Here is a 21,742-nt window from a genome sequence, read left to right on the forward strand (position 1 = left end):
GCCATAGTATGAGATTAATAAGAATAGCTAATAATCAAATAGTACAATTTTAACAAATTTACGTGAATGTGGTCTCTCTCTTAAAATATCTTATTGGACTGTACCAACCCTTCTTCTTCTTGTAGCGATGTGAGGTGATAAAATGCCTACATGAGAAGATAAAAGCGAGAAGAATGACACAGGTGTTGTGACCTAGTGTTAGGCTACCAACCCGACCATACATTGGGACTACATGGTCTGGGAGGATAATATATCACGAAAACAACAACATGTCAGAAGAAGGATCCTCTGCTTTGGGTGATCCTGGATTACTGAGCATGACAGTGTTGAAGGTTAGATGTTAGGAGCAGATGTCAATGGCTGGGGATCCCAGACAGAATGGCAGACTTCATTACACTACTTGTAACGGTATGCAATTTAAAACTTATAAATTATTTATTTCCAGAATTTTCCATTTAATACTTTTGGAATGCAGCTCATAAGAGAAACCATGGAAAGTAAAACCACAGAAAAGGGGGGGAACTACTGTAATTTTGTTTATAGTGACATTTTTGTTACAGAACATTACAGCATACCAGAATCCGATTGTAAAGTTCTATACTGATAACTATCTAAACATTACAAACAGCTCTGAATAAACAAATAGTACAGAACTTTCTGTTTACAACAAGAAGACTGAAAGTCCAAAGGAAACGATTTACAGCATAACTTATGACCAATATCTAAGGACTTACTCATTTCTACCCATATCTAAAACATTAAAAATTTATACCAATGACAATTACCTCCCAGAGGGTAAAAGACAGCTAATACCAGAAGATGAGGAGGTCAAACACAATAAAGAGGAGGAGGAAGTTATCACACAGGAAGGATGGCTCACAAGGAGAATGATCTAAGACGGCTTCTGAAGCCAAGCTACCTGGCTTTGGATTCTGACTGCCACACATTAGCTGTGTGACCTTGATCAGATAGCCTAATCTCTCTGCTCCCTCGTCCTCATCTGGAAAATATGGAAAATGAAAGAAGCGACCTCACAGGGTTATTTGCAAGGATAAAATGAGTCCATATATGTTAACAACCTAGCACAGACGTTAACAACCTAGCACAGATAGCATTTTGAAGTTAGTAATCCCTGTTGCTAACGAGAGACTCTATTCCTGATAACACCAAGACAAGCTCACAGTTTTTCTAAGTGAAATCTTTTTTCCAGCTACTTGAACTTTCTCATACCAGAAGCCATAAAACTAATGTACACATCAAAGTAGAAGCTCAGATGGCATAGCCATACCACATCAAAGATAGTTTAACTGAATTTTCAACTTAGATTTATATATGGTAACAAGCAGATAAACAGTGCTTAATAAGAACCTACTAAACCAATCATTAGTAAAATTGGCAAACACTACAAGATTACATGTTAAGTCCAGATTTCTCCCATTAATTGTAATCTTAAAGAGAAAGAATGGTTTAACAAGTTAAGTCCAATACTGGTTAATTTAACCTAGTTCCTAAATTGATAACAAGTGTACAAGTGTTTTGATTTTAATTTACCCAAGTTAGTGATATTCTCTTTATGATGGCTATTCATTTTGGCAGCTAAATTCACTTATCTGAAATATACAATGTACTTTGCTACATAACAAAAAAATTAAGTGTACCTAAAAATGTATCTAAAAAGTAGGTTTAAAGTACATATCTTTAAAATTCTATAATATCAATTATTATAATTTAAAAAGCTAAGATGACAGGAGAATTATTCCTTGCACATACAAAAATGTATACTTTAGAAACTGCATAACATATATTTTACTGTAATTTTCCAGACTTTGATTATGCAAATGCAAGCTTATTTAAACTACTAATTTATCTTATATGAGGAAAGACAACTTAAACTACTAATTTACTCTATCTGAGAGACACAATATCACTGAATCTACTGCAGGGTGTTAAAATAATAGCTAAGAGTCCACATTATATCAACCTTGGTGTTTGTATAATACAAATGAAGTGTGACCTGGCTAATCTTATTGCTCTACTTCAACAAAAAAGTCTATCATCATTCTCAGGTCATGATTATTTTATACACTCTATTTTTCTCGTGCTGATGCAACCTTTTTATTAGAAAATGCCTTGTTTTTCAAACTATAAATACTTAAGCAATGATTATAAAACTGCTAATGATATGTGGCTCACTTTGTATATTCTGGCTATAAAACATTATAAGATGCAATTACAGAGCTCAAATGTAAAGGTTGAAAAAGAGGAAGAGAATTTTCAGGAATGTCACCAGTTATAAATTGAAAATTTTGCATGGAAAGTAGGGAAAACTGAGACCAAAGTTTTCATTTGACTGATAACATTCCATATATTTTAAGGTTTGAAAATAGTTACAGGGAGTTCCCTTGTGGCTCAGCAGGTTATGAACTGGACTAATATCCATGAAGACACGGATTTGTTTGATCCCTGGCCTTGCTCAGTAGGCTAGGAATCCCGTGTTGCCATGAGCTGTGGTGTAGGTCACAGACGAGGCTCGGATCTGTCATTGCTCTGGCTGTGGTGTAGGCCGGCAGCTGCAACTCTGATTCAACCCCTAGCCTGGAAACTTTCATATGCTGAAGGGGCAGCCATAAAAAGCAAAAAAAGAAAAAAAAAGTTAATTTTAATATAAAGCTATAATTTAGAAGTAATAACTAAGAGCTCTGATTGACCCTCCTACCTTAACCAAACAGAAAAATAGTCGGGGGGAGCAGGGAATGAAACAATGGCTTTCATATGTTGGACAATAGGCAGTACATTACTGTTAACCCTGAGAAAGGGGAAAAAAAGTCAAGGTGAGTCCTTCAACTGAGGGTGAGTCTACCAGGGCAAGAAGAACAACTCAAACAGAATCTAGAAAACTGAAGTCCACAGAAGCCAAGGTTCTTAGAATTTGCAGAACAGAATAACAAAGAGGAGGGAACTTCAGAGAGAGAGACAGAGAGAGAAGGGGAATGCAGTCTGAAGAGTACATTCAAACCTAAGGCTAAGCCCTGCCAGGCACATGAGTGAGCTGAACCGACCTGAGGCCAGATCAAAAAAAAACCAAAAAACAAAAAACAAACCACTGGAAAGAAGTAAGTAGAACAGATCCCAAAGATCACAAAAAGCTAGGAACAGTTTATGTTCCCAGAGCCAGAGAGAAAATATTCCATAAATACATGTATCACTGAGCAGGATCCTAAGAAGGGCATCACTTTACTAGTGGGATTACAGAGACTAAAAGTGTTTCTGTATCCCCTAATAAAGATTAAAAGTATGCTCTGAAAGAATCAAATGATTCCATATAACTTAACCGATTCACAAGGAAATCCAATACAATGTAAAGGAATACAACAAAATCTGGCAGCCAACAACACAAATTTCATAATGATCAGTATCTAATTAAAATTTACTACTGATATAAAAAACACTGACAACATGAATCATAACCATAAGAAAAATCAATCTATAGAAAAAGGTTTGGGGTTCCATCTCTCGTCTGGGAACTTCTGCATGCTGTGAATGCAGTCAAAAAAAAAAAAAAAAAAAAAGATGTAAAATGATTGAAATGATAGAACTAGCAGAATGATGATCCCACAACTACTACAAATGTGCTCCACATGTCCAACAGGTAGACAAAAATATGAATATGTTGAGGAAAGAACTGGAAGATACAAAAATGACCTAATTAAACACCTAAAAGTGAATAATATAATAGCTAAGATAAACATATTACAGGGGATTAACAACAGCTAGACACGCAAAAGAAAAGATCAGTTCACTTGAGCATACAGCAAGAGAAACTATCAAACTGAAGCGCAGGGAGGAAAGACTGGAGAGACAGTGAACATAGTTATCAGTGACCCGAAGAACACTATCGATTAGAATAACTGTATCTACCTGAAGTACCAGAAGAAGTCAGAGAAAATGTATTTTTGAAAAACTAATGGCTGAACTGTTTCCAAATTTTAAGAAATGTATAAGCTTACAAGAAGCTCAACAAACTCCAAGCAGAAAAAACATGAAGAAAAATATGTCGAGGCATATCACAACAAAGCTGAAAACCATTGTTAAAGAAAAAAATCTTAAAACCAACAAAGGAAAAAGACATACATTAAACACAGAAAAAGAAAAAAAAGGATGACAAGAGACTTCTTATAAGAAACCATGTAGGCCATAAAAAAATATTTTTAAATACTAAAAGAAAAAGATTGTAAAAATATAAAAATCTCCATTTTATTGTTTTGGAATTGTATGCAAAAAAAAGGTTTTTTTATTTTTACTTTATCTAATTTTTGTAGGTTTCTTTATGCACCCATGGCATATGGAGGTTCCCAGGCTAGAGGTTAAATCGGAGCTACAATTGACACCCTAGGCCACAGCCACAGCAACACAGGATCCAAGCCACACCTGCAACCTAAACAGAAGCTTGCGTCAACATGGGATCCTTAATCCAGAGTGAGACCAGGGATCGAACCAGTGTCCTCAAGGATACTAGTTGAGTTCATTACCACTGAGCCACAATGGGAACTCCAAAAAGACTTTTTTAACAAAACTGAGAAAATTTATCACCAGCAAAACAAGAAATGTTAAAGAAAGTCCAGTAGTCATTAAGGAAAATGATACCAAATATGAAATGTGGAGTTTCTTTCATGGCTCAGTGGAAACAAACCCAACTAGTACCCATGAGGACACAGGTGTGATCCCGGGCCCTGCTCAGTGGGTTAAGGATCCGGTGCTGCCATAAGCTGTGGTGTAGGTTGCAGTCATGGCTTGGATCTGGTGTTTGTGGCTGTGAAGTAGGTTGGCAGCTACAGTTCCAACTCAATACCTAGCCTGAGAACTTCCATATACTGCAAGCACAGCCTTTAAAAAAAAAAAGGAGGGGGGTATCTATACAAAGGAATCAAAAGAGACAGGAAAGGTAAACACTACGAACCAATAAAATTTATAAGTTTATAAATAAATTTTATTTGTTCTTTATTTAGAACAAAATTTGTTCTAAAGAACAAATAATTTTTTGGGGGGGAGGGGGACTAAGTTTTAAATCTCTTTAATAGATACGTGGACTTATGCTAATTTTGGAATAAAACTACTAGTACAGTCTCCCACATAAAACTAAAAAACCTGGACATACTACATAAAGCACTAAAAGCCCTGCCAAATGAAACAGAAGCAAAGAGACTCCAGGAAGGAGTATACGCTCAAAGATGGTAAGAAAGAGAGCTGTAGAAACCAAATTCCACATTTCCATGGCTTTCTGCTAGAGACTGGGAATGTGCTTTTCACAGCTCTGACTAAACCATGCAAACTCAGAATAGACTCAAAACAGATCAGTAAAAGACAAAAAACATGAGAACTGAAGTAGCACCTAAGCAACAGAATTTGCAACTTGCAATGAGAAGTCAAAACAGCTGCCTTGTGAAGCAAAACCACCACTATGGGAGTTCCTTGTGGCACACAGGTTAAGGATTTGGTGCTATCACTGCAGAGGCTTGGGTAGCTGCTGTGAAGCAGGTTTGGTTCCTGGCTGAGGAACTTCCACATGCTGCAGGCATGGCCAAAAAAAAACCACCCCAAATCAAACTAAAAAAAAAACAAAAACACTACCTATGGAGTAAATATAAAAGAATAGTGAATCTACATAATTCAAGATTCATAATGTCAAATGATATAACGCAAATTACCCAATATATGAAAACCTTAAAAAAGGGAACATATGCACACAAGAAAAGGAAACAGGCTGAGTGCAAGCCTGAGAAAAACAGGGTACTGGAACCTAGCTGAGAGAGCTGCTATACACTTATTCTTAAGTAAAAGAAAATATGTTCTCAATAAAGAACATGGGAAATCTCAGCAAAGAAACAGGAAGGATAAAAAAAGAACAAACTGAAATTCTAAAATAAAAAAAATTTCTAAAATACAATGAATATACTTAATAATCAAATGGAGAGGACAGAAGGAGTAAGTGAACTTGAAAACAAATGAATAAAAATGATCTAACATAAAGAAAACAAAGATGAAAAAACTAAAAGTTTCACACACTGTCAAAAATCAAACAACATAAAATATATGTAATTTCAATATGTAATTTCAATACCAGAAAGAGAAAAGGGCAAAATCTTATCTGAAGGCAAAAAATTCCCTACTTTTGATAAAAGAGAGAATTTTATAGAACTAGGATGCTCAACATTCACCAAACTCACTGAACATGAAGAAGCTCATACCAAGGTACAGCAAAGCCAAACTACTGAAAGCCATAGATAAAGAGTAAAGCAGGAAAGCATCAAGAGAAAAATTATAAATTACATAGGAGGATCAATGATCCAGTTAACAAGGACTTTACATAAGAAATTATGGAGGGCAGAAGAGTCTTTAAAGCATCTCTAAAGTGCTAAAACAAAAAGAACTCAGAGGGAGTTCCTGCCTTGGCTCAGTGGAAACGAATTTGACTAGCATCCATGAGGTTCAATCCCCGGCCCCACTCAGTGGGTTAAGGATCCGATGCTGCTGTGAGCTGTGGTGTGTGTGGTCACAGCATTGCTGTGAGCTGTGGTGTAGGCCAGCTGCTACAGCTGTGATTTGACCCCTAGCCTGGGAACCTGCATATGCCATGGGTGTGGCCCCCCAAAAAATAAACAAAAAGAACTCAGAATTCCATGACCAATGAAACAATTCTTTAGGAATGAAGGTACAATAAAAACACTTTCAGAAAAAATGTAAGAGAATTCATTGCTAGCAGACCTCCATAAGAGAAAAGCCAAATCAGGAGGATAATGATACTGATGGAAATATGGATCTTTAAAATACAAAGAAATCACTGGACCTGATAAATATCTGAATAAATGGTAAAGATTTTTTGTTTTTTCTTTTAATTTCTTTTAAGTCATATAAATATTTAAAGGAAAAACTGTACTGTCTTATGATGCTTTTAACTTATATAAATCTAGTAAATTAATAACTACAATATAAAAGACAGGAGGGATATGGATGTACACAGGTGCAAGATTTCTATATTTGTTTTTTGTTTTTGTTTTTGTCTTTTCGCCTTTTCTTGAGCCGCTCCCGTGGCATATGGAGGTTCCCAGGCTAGGGGTCGAATTGGAGCTGTAGCTGCCGGCCTACACCACAGCCACAGCAATGCAGGATCTGAGCCAAGTCTGCAACCTACACCACAGTTCACGGCAACGCCAGATCCTTAACTCACTGAGCAAGGCCAGGGATCGAACCCGCAACCTCATTAACCAGTCGGATTCGTTAACCACTGTGCCACGACGGGAACTCCAAGATTTCTATACTTTATGTGAAGCGCAATATGAAATATAACCAGACTGTGCCACGACGGGAACTCCAAGATTTCTATACTTTAGGTGAAGTGCAATATGAAATATAACCGGACTGGGAAAAGGTAAGAATGAATACAGGCAACACTAAATAAATAAATACCTAGATAAATAAATGCAAAGAAGTACAGGTTAAAAATAGAAACAGGAAAAAAATGAGATTTCCTCAGTAAAAGGAGAAAAAGAAAGAAACAAAAAACAAAGGAGACAAATGAAAAAAAAAAAAGAAAGTATAATAGTCTACTCAAATCCAACCACGTCAATAAATACATTAAGTGTTAACAAAATAAACACTCCAATTAAAAGGCAGAAACTGACAGAATGGGTGGGAAAAAGATGGAAGTGGATGCTGTCAACAAGAGACACATAGATATGAAGACATACGCTAGGAGTAAATGAATGAGAAAAGGATATACCATACAAAGAGAGGAGAAGGCTGGAATGGCAATATTCATAACAAGAAAGCAAACAGACTTTAAGACAAAAATCATACCAGAGGAAAAGAAGGATTTATTGTAGGATAAAAGGGTCAATTCATAAGGAACACCTGAAAAGAGCTATGGCTTAAACAGGAATGCTTCAAAACATAAGCAAAAAATGACTAAATTAAAGGGGAAAATAAACAATTTCAAAATCAAAACTGGGAGATTTAAAACCTCTCTCTCTGCAATTGGTAGAACTAGAAAGTGGTAAGTAAAAACATCTGAATAATCTTTAGCAATATCAGCAACCACATTTACTTAAATAATATGTATTGAACATAAAATCCAATAATGGCAGAATATACATTCTCTTCAATGGCACATGGTACGCATATCAAAATAAACCAGATGATTAGTAAAAATAAATAAGTTTTCAGGAATTTTAAAAGAATGATGTTTTCTGACTAAAATGGAATTATATTATAAAGCAATAGCAACATAAGATAAAGAAATAACCCACCCACAATACCTAGAAATTAAACAACATATTTCTAAATACACCAAAAATCAAAAAAGAAAATCATATAGTAAATAAGAAAATATTTTTAACTGAATGACAATGAAAACAAAATTTGGGAAATTAACTAAAGCAATGCTTAGAGGAAAATATACAGTATTAAAGCCTTATATTAACACAAAGATTTGATCTGAGTTTCCAACTCAACATAACACAACAACAAAAACCAAATTAAGTAGAAGGATGAAATCAAAAAGAAATCAATGACATAGGAAATAGACAAGAAAAGTGATATAACCAAAAGCTATTTTTTAGAAGAAAATAATAATTGACAAGCTTCTAGATAAACTGATGAAGAGAAAAAAGGCAAAAATTATTAATATCGGGAATAAAAAAGGAAACAGCATCTCAGAAGCTATAGACATTAGAGGATACTAAGAATATATAATTAAATTTAAGCCAATAAACTGACAGACAACCTCTATCGATAGGACATATTTCTTAAAGGAAAAAACACTAACAAGGATCCAGTAAGAAACAGAGAATCTAAATAGCCTTATGTTGGGGATCCATCAAGACTACCTTTAGGCTTAATGACTGCCTAGAAGGACTCACGGGACTCAAAGCTGTTATACTCATGGTTATGGTTCATTACAGAAAAAAAGGATATATAGTAAAATCAGCAAAAGAAAAAGGCCACAGGGTAAGGTCCACAGGAAACCAGGCACAAGCTTCCAAGAGACTACCTGCCAGTGTAGTCACATAAGACCTGCTTATTTCCTTTAGCAGCCACGTACCAAGTGATGCCCACCAGAGAAAGACTGTCCAGGGTTTTTATTAGGGATCCATCATGTAGGCACTGTATGCCTATATGTATAGTCATCACTGTATTAGATCATAACTGAAACTGCAAACCACAAGAAGGAAAGCATGTATTTACATCAAACATGTTTTTAGTATAAATTATTTGGATAAACTGATATAGCATGGTTCAAAGCCTCAGGCATATAAAATGTTCTTATCAGACAGACCATTCCAAGAGCTCAGTTCACCAGAAAGACAAACGAAAAAGGCCCCACTGCATAACACAGGGAACTATATCTAATCTCCTGGGACAGACCATGATGGAAAAGAACATAAAAAAGAATGTGTGTGTATGTATATATATATATACATATATATACACACACACACACACACAACTGAGTCACTTTGCTGCATAACAGAAACTAATAACAACATTGTAAATCATCTATACTTTAATCTAAAAAAAATTATTTTAAATCAATCCTAACAGACTTTTGAAGAAACTGGCCTGCTGGTTTTAACATTTCTGCAGAAAGACAAAGTACCAACAAAGGTTGAAAACAGAACAACATTGGAATGCTTATACTCCTGACTTTAAGATATACTATATGTAATATAAGGCAAGAATACAATAACAGAATAAAAAAAACCTAGAAGGAATCAATAGCAGTTCAGATGATAGTGGAATGAATCAGTGAACTCAGCAGTGGGTGGAGATCCCTTGTGACACAGCAGCAGGCTAAGGATCTGGTATTGTCACTACTGCAATAGCCACAGTCACTGCTGTGATGCATGTTTGATCCCTGGCATGGGAACTTTCATATGCCATGAGAGTGGCCAAAAAAAGAAAAGAAAGGTAGCATAGCGGAAATAACCCAAGCTGAACAGGAAAAAGAAACTGGTGATCATTTTGTCATGTACAAAAATAATGAATCACTTGGTTGTACACCTGAAACTAAAATAAATTTTTAAGTCAATCATATTCAATTAAAACTTAAAAAGAAATTTAAAAAAAAGACATGCTATAAGGTTACAGTAAACAAGACAGTGTAGTACAGGCACAAGGATACACATAGAGATCAGCAGAACAGAGCCCAGAAACATGGTCACACTTATGTGGTCAAACTTTTTTCCAAAAGTGGCAAGGTAATTCAAATGGAAAAAGACATAATCTTCTTAATAAATGGTAAAAGAACAATTGACTATCTGGGGAAAAAAATGAATCTCGACCCTTACCTCATACCACACACAAAATTTAATTTGACCCAAAGAGCTAAAACAATCTTGAGAAAGAACAAAGCTGGAGGTATCACACTCCCTAACTTCAAACTATACCACAAAGCTAAAGTCATCAAAACAGTATGGTACTGGCACAAAAACAGAAATATAGATCAGTGGAACAGGATAGAAGGCCCAGAAATAATCCTATTAACTTATGGTCAATTAAGCTATGGCAAAGGAGGCACAAATACACAATGGAAAAAAGATAGTCTCTTCAATAAGAGGTGCTAGGAAAACTTTCAGCTGCATGTAAAATAATTAAATTAGAATACTCTCTATCGCCATATACAAAAATAAACTCAAAATGGATTAAAGACTTAAACATAAGACCTGAAACCATAAATCTACTAGAAAAAAATTTAGGCATTGCCCTTTGACATAGGTCTTAGCAATATTTTTTCGATTTATCTCCTCAGGCAAAGAGGAAAAAAGCATAAATAAACAAATGGGACTGCATCTAATTGAAAGGCTTTTGTATAGCAAAGGAAACTACCAACAAAATGAAAAGGCCACCTACTGAATGGGAGAAGATATCTGCACATGACAGATCTGCTAATGCATTAATATCTAAAATATACAAAGACTTCATACAACTCAACTAAAATAAATAAAAACAACCTGAATAAAAAGTAAGCAGAAGACCTTAATAGACATTTTTCCAAGGAGGACATACAAATAAGCAAAAGGGTACATGAGAAGATGCTCAACATACTCCTCATCAGGGAAATGTAAATCAAAACCGCAATGAGGAATTGCTGTTGTGGCTCAGCAATAACAAACCCAACTAGGATCCATGAGGACGTGGGTTTGATCTGTGACCCCGCTCAGTGGGTTAAGGATCCGGCATTGCCGTGAGCTGTGGTAGAGGTCTCAGACATGGCTCAGATCTGGTGTTGCTATGGCCGTGGGATAGGCCAGCAGCTGCAGCCCCTGTTGGATCCCTAGCCTAAGAACTTCCATATGCCCCAGGTGTGGCCCTAAAAAGACCAAAACAAAAAACAAACAAACAAACAAAAAAAAAAACACCACAAAGAGATATCACCTCACACCTATCAGAATGGCTAGCATCAAAAAGGCAACATGAGTTCCCCTCATGCCTCATCGGAAATGAATCTGACTGGTATCCACAAGGACACAGGTTTGATCCCTGGCCTCGCTCAATGGGTTAAAGATCCAGTGTTGCCATGAGTTGTGGTGTAGCTTGCAGAGGTGGCTCAGATCCTGCATTACTGTGGCTGTGGTGTAGGCCAGCAGCTACAGCTACAGGTTCCTAGCCTGGGAACCTCCATATGCCATGGGTGTGGCCGTAAAAAGGCCAAAAAAATAAAAAATAAAAATAAAAAGACAACAAATAACAAGCATTGGTGAGGATGTGGAGAAAAGGAAACCCTTGTGCTCTGCTGATGAGATTGCAAATTAGTGTAGCCGCTACGGAAAACAGAAGGAAGGTTCCTCAAAAAATTAAAAATAGAACTACCATACAATCCAGCAATTTCTCTCCTAGGTATATATCTGAAAAAAACAAAAACACAAATTTTAAAAGATACATGCACCTCTAGAGTAATGAGAATAAAAACAAAAATAAAATAATGTGACCTATTTAAACTTAAAAGCTTTTGCATAGCAAAGGAAACCATAAACAAAACAACAACCCATAGAAAATCTTCGCAAAGGAAGCAACAAACAAGGGATTACTCTCCAAAATATGCTAACATCTCAGGCAGCTGTATATTAAAAAAAAAAAAAAAAAAAAAAAAAAAAACTAACTAAAAACCCACACAGTTCTATCAAAAATGGGCAGAAGATCTAAATAGACATTTCTCCAAAGACATACATATGGCCAAAAAACACATGAAAAGATGCTCAACATCACCAATTATTAGAGAAATACAAATCAAAACTACTATGAGGTACCACCTTATACCAGTCAGAATGGCCATCACCAAAAAGTCTCAACATTAACTGGAGAGGGTGTGGAGAAAAGGGAACCCTCCCACTTTGCTGGTGGGAAATTAAACTGGTACAACCACTATGGAGAACAGTATGGAGGTTTCTTTAAAAACTAAATGTAGAACTACCATATGTTCCAGCAATCTCATTTCTGGGCATATATCCAGAGAAAACCATAAAAAATAGTTAAGAGCAAAATTTAAAACTTCCATGCTTCAAAGAGCACTATCAAGAAAATAAAAAGATAACCCACAAAATAGAAAAATATTTGCAAATCATATATTAGATAAGGATCTAGGATTCAGCACACACACACACACACACACACACGCTTACAAATACACAATAAAATGAAAAACAAACCAATTATAAAATGAAAAAAGGATGTGAATAGACATTTTTCTAACGAAGATATACAACTGGCCAAGAGACACACAATAATTATCTGTTAACAAAATGTAAATCAAAATTTCAATGAGATACCACCTCATACCCACTAGGATATACAATCTAAAATACAGACAATAATTTTTCTTTTAAAAAAAGGAAAATAACAAGTGTTGGTGAGGATGCAGAGAAATCAGAACTTGCATACATTGCTGATAGAAACAAAATGGTGCAGCTGCTGTGGACAACAGTTTGGCAGTTGTTCAAAATATTAAAGAGAGTTATTTTATGACCTAGCAATAGCACACCAAGGTATACATCCAAAGAAATGAATATATATACGCATACAAAAAAACTTGTGTTTATAGTAGCATTATTCACCATAGCCAAAAAGTGGCAACAACCAAAGTGACCATCAAATGATCAACTGATAAACAAAATGCAGTATATTCACACAAAGGAAAATTATTCAGCAAAAAGAAGCAATCAGGTAACGATACGTACTGCAGCACGGATGAACCTCCAAAACATTATGCTAAATGAAAGAAATCAGACACAATAGCCACCTATTATATAACTCAGTTTATATGAGGTGCCCAGAATAGGTAAATCCATAGTGACAGAAAGAAGATTATGGTTGCCTAGGACTAGGAGGACTGTGGAGTAACTAATGGACATAAGGTTCTTTGTTGCACAGTTCTGTGAATACACCATAAATCACTGAATTGTACACTCTAAAAGTGAGAAGATTAGGATGTATTAATTATGCTCTGATAACCTTTTAAAAAGATGATTGACTCTTTAAAGTAAAAATGATAACCATGTACTTAGGGTGTTTTAGCAGATTCAGAAGTAAAATGCATAATGTGGGAAGAGATGGGAGGGAATTTGCTGATGTAAGGTCTTCAAAGTTGATGTGAAGTGGTATAATGTTATCTGAAACTAGACTGTGCTAACTTAAAAATATATACAGTAAATCCTAGCTGTAGACTGTGGTAAGTTGAACATATACACTGAACCCCCTAGAGTAAGCACCTACCAAATAAAGAGACAGGGCTTTAAGCTTTTCTTTAACATTCTGTCAGAAGTCAATAGTTCATTTGATCTAACATGAATTACCTTGGCCTCAAAGTTTCTTAAATTTCTCTGTTTCAAACTCCATGTACAAACCTATACAGGGACCAGTAACTGAAGGTTCCCACTACATTCTGCCTTCTGCTCACCTCTCGCTATACCTCTCGAGGCAGGGTTTACCAGAACTAAGATGCTCCAGAGAGAGCACTAGATTTGGAGTCCTAACACATGGGTTTAATCCTTGCCCTGATACTACAGGAATTTAGATCTGTTTCACTGGATATATGCTTTCTAAAATTAACTTCCTAGACCAGAATTTCAACTAAACTGGCTTCAGATTACCATCCTTTTACCCAGGTGAGTTAATCTCAATTTTACTTTTGACATTCTCCACCAAAATGCCAAAACTAAGATTATGTCTACTTTGCATTCTATTTCCCCCATTTAAGATTATGGACATTTTAATTGTATCAAAAATCTAATGACACTTAAGTATCTAACACTGTATTTCAAAGTAACTGAAAAGTATATATTCTTTCATAACAAAAGGAATCATGAAATTAATGAATCAAAACAGTACCTCAATATTTTTACTGGCCACATTCTTCACAACAGCAGGAAACAGTTCAGATGCATTTTTCCCTTTTGCAATCATCTGAAGGATAAAAGTGGAATATTAGGACTGAAACTTTTTTAAAATTAGTCATTTGAAAACAAAACAAACTACATATATTAAACATTTAGAAGATAAGCTACAGAAACAAATAAGCTACAGAATTAAAAAGCTTAACTCTTTTTAAATCATCTAATTATCCCAACTATTTGTAGAAAAGAATAATCTCTTAGGAATCAATATAAATACACAAATACATAGACAGTTAAGGAAGAAACACATAGAAATTTAAGAAAAAATATTTAGAATAGTTTTCTCAGGCTAATGGGGTCGTAAACACTTTTTTTGGTTTGTTTTTTCTAGAGCCGCAGGAGGTTCCCAGGCTAGGGTTCGAATCGGAGCTGTAGCCACCAGCCTACGCCAGAGCCACAGCAACGCGGGATCTGAGCCGCATCTGCAACCTACACCACAGCTCACGGCAACGCCAGATCCTTAACCCACTAAGCAAGGCCAGGGATCAAACTCGCAACCTCATAGTTCCTAGTCGGATTCGTTAACCACTGAGCCACAATGGGAACTTCAAACACTTTTTAAATGTTTGTACTCTACTTCTCAAGTTCTTACATTAAAGATGTAATGCATTTGCACTGAGGGTGGGGATGGAGAATAAATGCTATTTTTAAGCAAACTACAATAATTCCTCCTTCCTTGGCTTTCTTTTTATAGGCCCCACTACTTCTTCAACCATTTTTTTTTCCCCAAAGTTCCCTTCACCAAGTCCTCTTCCTTTCTCCATTAAAGCTCTGTGCACCATCTCCATCTTTCAGGCTACACTGTTCTACAATCTCTGAAATTCCTAAGATTTCATTCACCCTCACGTCTTAACTCCTACCACTAAGGGGATCAATTCCCAAACCGTAGCCCTAACTCTAAGCCCTAGTGCTACTTCTCTAATTGAACATTATTAGACGTCGCCCTCATCCAAAGTCTGCTATGTCTAAAACTAAACCCACTTTTCACAATAAAAAGACCTTCATGGTAGTATTTCTTATTCCACCAATTTTCCCAGATACCAAAACCCTCCAATTATCTTGGTGTCTTCTTACATCTATACAATAACCAGGTCCTGTTGTGAATTCTGCAGCACACTCATGTTAATCCTTTCTCCTGCTACTTTCCTAGCAGAGAGGCCAGTATGACCTCACAGAGGACCTTTCCAAAAACCTCCTCCTCCAGACCAAAAGGTAGATCACCGACAGTTTAATGGGCTCAAACCACTACTTTGCACATCAGTTCCCATCAAGGTCTCAAAAGCCCCTGACTGCCTCAGCGTCCAAACAATTTAATATTCAAATGATCTAACAGCACTAACATCCCTTTTAAGCTCAGCAATCATTACTGCTCCACTACCTGCATGCTCTCTGACTCCTCTATGCTTGTGCTCATATCATGGCCCCAACCCAATTCTTTTTGCTTTTCTAAGTTTTCACCCTTCTATCTAGTGCATCATCAAATTCTCATCGCTCTCCCTTGACAAAGCCACCTCCTAGCACCTACTGCACTATGGCATCCAATCCTAATTTCCTCCAGAACTTTTTAATCCACACTTTACACTTAGAATTTCCTATGTGCAATCTTTCATTTCTATTTATTTGTTTTATGTCTGCCTGTACTTCCATTTCCTTAACTCTTTATTCCCAGAATATATCTTTATGTCCTTTAATAGTACAGACTTTGGTTGCCACAAAATAAAGTTTTAACTACAGGGTAATTTTTTTTTGAAAAGGGATCTTTATGAATTATACACCATATTCATAAAACTACCTTAAAAAAGATTTCAATGAAAGGAGGTATTCATTTTACAAATTTATAAAAATGTTTTATAAATATGATGTGACATTTTAAGCAATTATAATCAGTTAACGATTTATAAATATGATGTGACATTTTAAGCAATTATAATCAGTTAACAATTTCTCAGAGGCCCTTTCTAGCTTTAAAATATATGCTAGTCTTTCCATTTTCTACTTCTTTACTTGTGCAATTAAGTATTTTGTGAAACTTTCTGAGTAGTAAAGTTCCACAAAATATTGCACAACTAAAGCACCTTTATATGATTTTTACAATTTCCTCATCTGTAAAATGAGGACAGATTAAACGTTCTCTACGACCCCATCCCTTCAGTCACTCCATGATTATCTCAAGTCAGAGATCCTGTCCTATTATATCCTATTCCAAGGCTTCCTTAACTTTGTTCTACAAAATGCTACTCAAAAAGATACACGAGGGAGAAAAAAAATCCTAGTCAAATTCATTTGACAAATACTTCCTGAGAGGATACTATATGCTAGGGATTATTCTAGGCCTTGGGAATCAACCATGAACCAAAGTCTTCGCCCATCCAAGCTTACCTCCTAATGGGGGGTGAGGGACAATAAGCAAATACAGTATGTGAGGTAGTAACAAGGGTATTACTGAGAAAAATAAAGGACTACAGGAGAAATGGGAAGTGCTAGTATCGGGGTGAGAGTTGCTTTCACCTTTTGGTTAGTATATGCAGGGTATATTTCCCTTTTTTTTTTAATGTCCGTACTAATGGCATATGGAAGTTCCTGGGCCAGGAATTGAATGTGAGCCTATGTGGCAACCGTGAGAACATCAGAACCTTTAACCCACGGTGCAGGGTTGGGATGGAACCCTTGCTTCTACAGCGACCCGAGCCACTGCAGTCAAATTCTTAACCCACTGTGCCACAGCAGGAACTCCCCATCCTTCTATTTTCAATCTTTGCCTTTATATTAAAAGTGGGTTTCTCCTAGAGAACATATAATTGCATCTTGATATTTTCATCCAATGTGACAATCTCTTTTAGTTGCTGACTTTAGATCACTTACACTTAATGTAATCATTGATGTGGTTAGATTCAGGTCGACCATTTTATTATCAGTTTTCTGTTTATTCCCTGGGGTTTTGTTGCTGTTGTTGTTGTTCTGACTGCCATTGCTCTCATTATTGGGGAATTTTTGGTATTTAATAATTTAATTTTTATATTCACTACTTGGCTACAGCCTTTGTATAATTTTTATTGGTTCTTCCTCTAGGGGTTATCAAATAGATAATTACACAGATACAGTTATAGATAGATAAAATCAAGACACATCAAAGCTTCCACATCTCCTTAAAGTTAATACTGTATAAGATCAAATAAAATGTTGAAACCTTTCAACAGACAGGCTTTTTAATCCTACCTCCCCATTGCCCTTTATGTTATATATAGCCATCATATATTTTATATCTACATCCACTGAAAACCTCTCGGACAGTGGGATATTTAAGAGGAATAAAATTAGCCCTTTACACTTACCATTTCAACTCATGTCCCTCAATATCCATCTGATATTTCCCTTCAACCTGATTTTTTTTTTCTTTTTGTGGCCACATCTGTGGCATATGGAAGTTCCTGGGCTAGGGGTCCAATCACAGCTGCAGCTGAGGGCTGTGCCTCTGCCACAGCAAACCAAATCCAAGCCACATCTGCGAACTATGCCACAGATTACAGCAGTGTTGGATGCTTAACCCACTGAGTGGGGCCAGGGATCAAACCTGCATCCTCTCAGAGACAAAGTCAGCTCATTAACCTGCTAAGCCACAACCACTAAGCTACAAGGAGAACTCCCTGAATAACTTCAATTAGCATTTCATTAAAGAAGATAAGCTAGAAATACTCTTTTTTCTTGTTTGGCCTAAGAATACCTCTAGCATCCTCATTCTTGAAAGATATTTTCACTGGATAGAGAATTCTAGGTTAATAATTATTTTCTTTCAATACTTTAAAGATATTCCAGTGACTTCTGGCTCCATGGAATCTGATGAGAAATGTAGTGTAGTTCAAATCACTGTTCCCTTGTACGAAATGTATCATTTTTTTCCCCAGGTACATTTTGCATTTTTTCTTTATTTAGGGTTTTTCAGAAAGTTTAATTGCCATATACTGATGGATGGGTTTCATTGAGTTTATCCTGATTAGTATTCACTGAGGTTCTTTCATCTAAAAATGTAAGTCGTTCGTCACTTTGGGAAGTTTTCAGCAATTATGAATTCAAGTATTTTTTTTCTGTCCCAATTTTTTTCTTCTGAACATTTATGATAGATCTTTGATATCATCCAACAAGACCCTGATGCTTTGTTCATCTCTTTTCTTTTTAAATTCCATTCTACAAACTGAATAATTTCTAGTGATCAGTCTTCAACTTCTGACTCCTTTGTTATACTGATTCTGCTACTGAGTCAATCCAGGGTATTTTTTAATTTTTTACTTTTTATTTTGCTTTTTAGGGTGATATATGGAGGTTCTGGCTAGGGTTCTAATCAGAGCTACAGCTGCTGGCCTTCGCCACAGCCATACCAGATCCAAGCCACATCTGCAACCTACACACCACAGCTCACGGCAATGCCAGATCCTTAACCCACTGATTAAACCGTCAACCTCATGGTTCCTAGTCGGATTCGTTTCTGCTGCACCAGGACGGGAAATCCGATATTTTTTATTTTAGATGTGATACTATACACATGACAGAAATTTCAAATTTCCTTTTTAATTTAATTTACAATATTGTTCACAGAGTTCCCATCATGGTTCAGCAATAAGGAAGCTGACTAGTATCCATGAGGACATGGGTTCAATCCCTGGCCCAATTCACTGGATCAAGGACTCAGCGTTGCCTTGAGCTGTGGTGTAGGTCAAGACATGGCTCAGATGTGGCATTGCTGTGGCTGTGGTATAGGGGTGGCTATAGCTCTGATTTGATCCCTAGCCTGGGAACTTCCACATGCCACAGGTACAGCTCTAAAAAGACAAATAATAATAATGATAATTTACAATATTGTTCTAATTCCTGTTGTACAGCAAAGTTATTTAGATATATATACACATATACATATGTGTGTGTGTATATATATGTACATACACATTCTTTAATATATTCCTTTCCATTATGTTTTATCCCAGGAGACTAGATATAGTTCCCTGTACTATACAGTAGGATCTCATTGTCTATCCATTCTAAATGTAATAGTTTCCATCTACTACCCCCAAAATCCCAGTCCATCCCTCTCCCAAAGCCCTCCTTGGGAACCACAAGTATGTTCTCCTTGTCTGTAGGTCTGTTTCTGTTTTGAAGATGGGTTCACTGGTGCCAATTTTTAGATTCTACATATAAATGATATATGGTATTTGTCTTTCTGACTTACTTCACTCAGTACGATAATATCTATTTGCATTTATGTTGCTGCAAATGGCATTATTTCATTATTTTTAATGGCTGAGTTGTATTCCATTGTATGTATGTACCACATCTTAATCCATTCATCTCTTGAGGGACAATCAGGTTGTTTCAAAGTCTTGGCTACTGCAAATAGAGCTGCAATCAACACTGGGGTGCATGTATCCCTTCGAATCATTGTTTTATCTAGATATATGCCTAGGAGTGGCACAGCTGGATCATATGTTAATTCTACTTTTAGTTTTCTGTGGACTCTCCATAACGGTTTACATAGTAGTTGCACTAATTTACATTCCTACCAACAGTTTAGGTAGGTTCCCTTTTCTCCACACTCTGACATTTGTCACTTGTAGACTTTCTAATGATGGCTAATCTGGTGTGAGGATGGTACCTTATTGTAGTTTTGATCTGCATTTCTCTAGTAATTAGAGAAATTTCAAAAATTTGTATGGTTTTTTTGTGGTTCATTTAACATACTTTGGAAAATAACTATTTACTCATTAGTTACCACCTGGAGAATAAGTAGATATGAGAGAGCCCTTTCCCTAGCATAGCTTACCATCCAATCATAAGTGATTCAAGTATTACCCACTACTGAAATATAAAACATGAGAAATGTTGAAAATAATTTGGCCATTTATATGAGGGCTTTGTTTTAAGGCTCTCAATTGTGTATATACGTCTGTTTTTATGTTGGTACCACATTGTTTTGATTACTGTAGCTTTGAATTAAGTATGAGATTTCTAACTTTGTTCTTCTTTTTGAACAAAGATTACTTTGGCCATTCAGAGTTCAGTAAGATTCCATATGAATTTTAAAAGATTTTTCTATTTCTGCAAAAAACATTATTGGGATTTCATTAAGAACTGCCCTGAATATGTAGATCATTTTGGGAATACTGACATCTTAATATTAAGTCTTCCAATCAGTGAACATGGGATGTCTTTCCATTTAATTGTGTCGTCTTTAACTTCCTTCAGCAACATTTTGCAGTTTTCTTTCTTTTTTTTTTGTCTTTTTTGCCATTTCTTGGGCCGCTCCCGCGGCATATGGAGGTTCCCGGGCTAGGGGTCGAATCGGAGCTGTAGCTGCCAGCCTACGCCAGAGCCACAGCAACGCAGGATCCGAGCCGTGTCTGCGACCTACACCACAGCTCACGGCAACGCCAGATCGTTAACCCACTGAGCAAGGGCAGGGACTGAACCCGCAACCTCATGGTTCCTAGTCGGATTCGTTAACCACTGCGCCACGACGGGAACTCCAGTTTTCTTTCTTTCTTTTTTTTTTTTTTTTGCTATTTCTTTGGGCCGCTCCCGCGGCATATGGAGGTTCCCAGGCTAGGGGTCTAATCGGAGCTGTAGCCACCAGCCTAGGCCAGAGCCACAGCAACGCAGGATCCGAACCGCGTCTGCAACCTACACCACAGCTCACGGCAACGCACTGAGCAAGGGCAGGGACCGAACCCGCAACCTCATGGTTCCTAGTCGGATTCGTTAACCACTGCGCCACAACGGGAACTCCCATTTTGCAGTTTTCAAAGCACAAATCTTTTGCCTCCTTAGGTAAATCTATCCTTAAAGTATTTTATTCTTTGTCATGCTATCATAAATGGGATTGCTTTCATAATTTCCTTTCAGGATTCATGATTGTTACTGTATAGAAACATAACTAATTTTATGTGTTAATTTTGGATCCTGTAACTTTGTTAAATTTATTAGTTCTAAAAGGTTTTTTGTGGAATCTTTAGGGTTTTCTAAATATAAAATCATGTTATCTGGGAACAAAGATAATTTTATTTCTTTTTTTCCAATTTAGCTGCCTTTTATTTCTTTTTCTTGCCTAATTGCTGTGGCTAAAACATCCAATACTATATTGAATAGAAGTGGCAAAAGTGAACATGCTTGTTTTGTTCTTGCTCTTCTGATGAAAAGCCTTCAGTCTTTCACCACTGAGAATTTTTCATATTTGGCCTTTAAAATGTTGAGGTAGGTTTTTTTTTATTCCTAGTTTGTGGAGAGTTTTATCATGAAAGAGTATTGAATTTTGT

The 21,742-nt window shown here is 36.3% G+C and overlaps 1 protein-coding gene across 2 annotated transcripts in view; it reads right to left on the reverse strand.

Moving 5' to 3' along the window:
* The window catches only part of AP3B1 (adaptor related protein complex 3 beta 1 subunit), a 266,801-nt gene that overhangs the window by 198,115 nt on the left and 46,944 nt on the right, over nt 1-21,742 (reverse strand). For both annotated transcript variants that reach the window (XM_021076471.1, NM_001098585.1), the window contains 1 exon segment: nt 14,380-14,454. In XM_021076471.1, coding sequence (XP_020932130.1) covers nt 14,380-14,454 — 75 coding nt within the window.

Source organism: Sus scrofa, chromosome 2 (genome assembly GCF_000003025.6).
Source record: "Sus scrofa isolate TJ Tabasco breed Duroc chromosome 2, Sscrofa11.1, whole genome shotgun sequence".
Lineage (NCBI taxonomy): Eukaryota > Metazoa > Chordata > Mammalia > Artiodactyla > Suidae > Sus > Sus scrofa.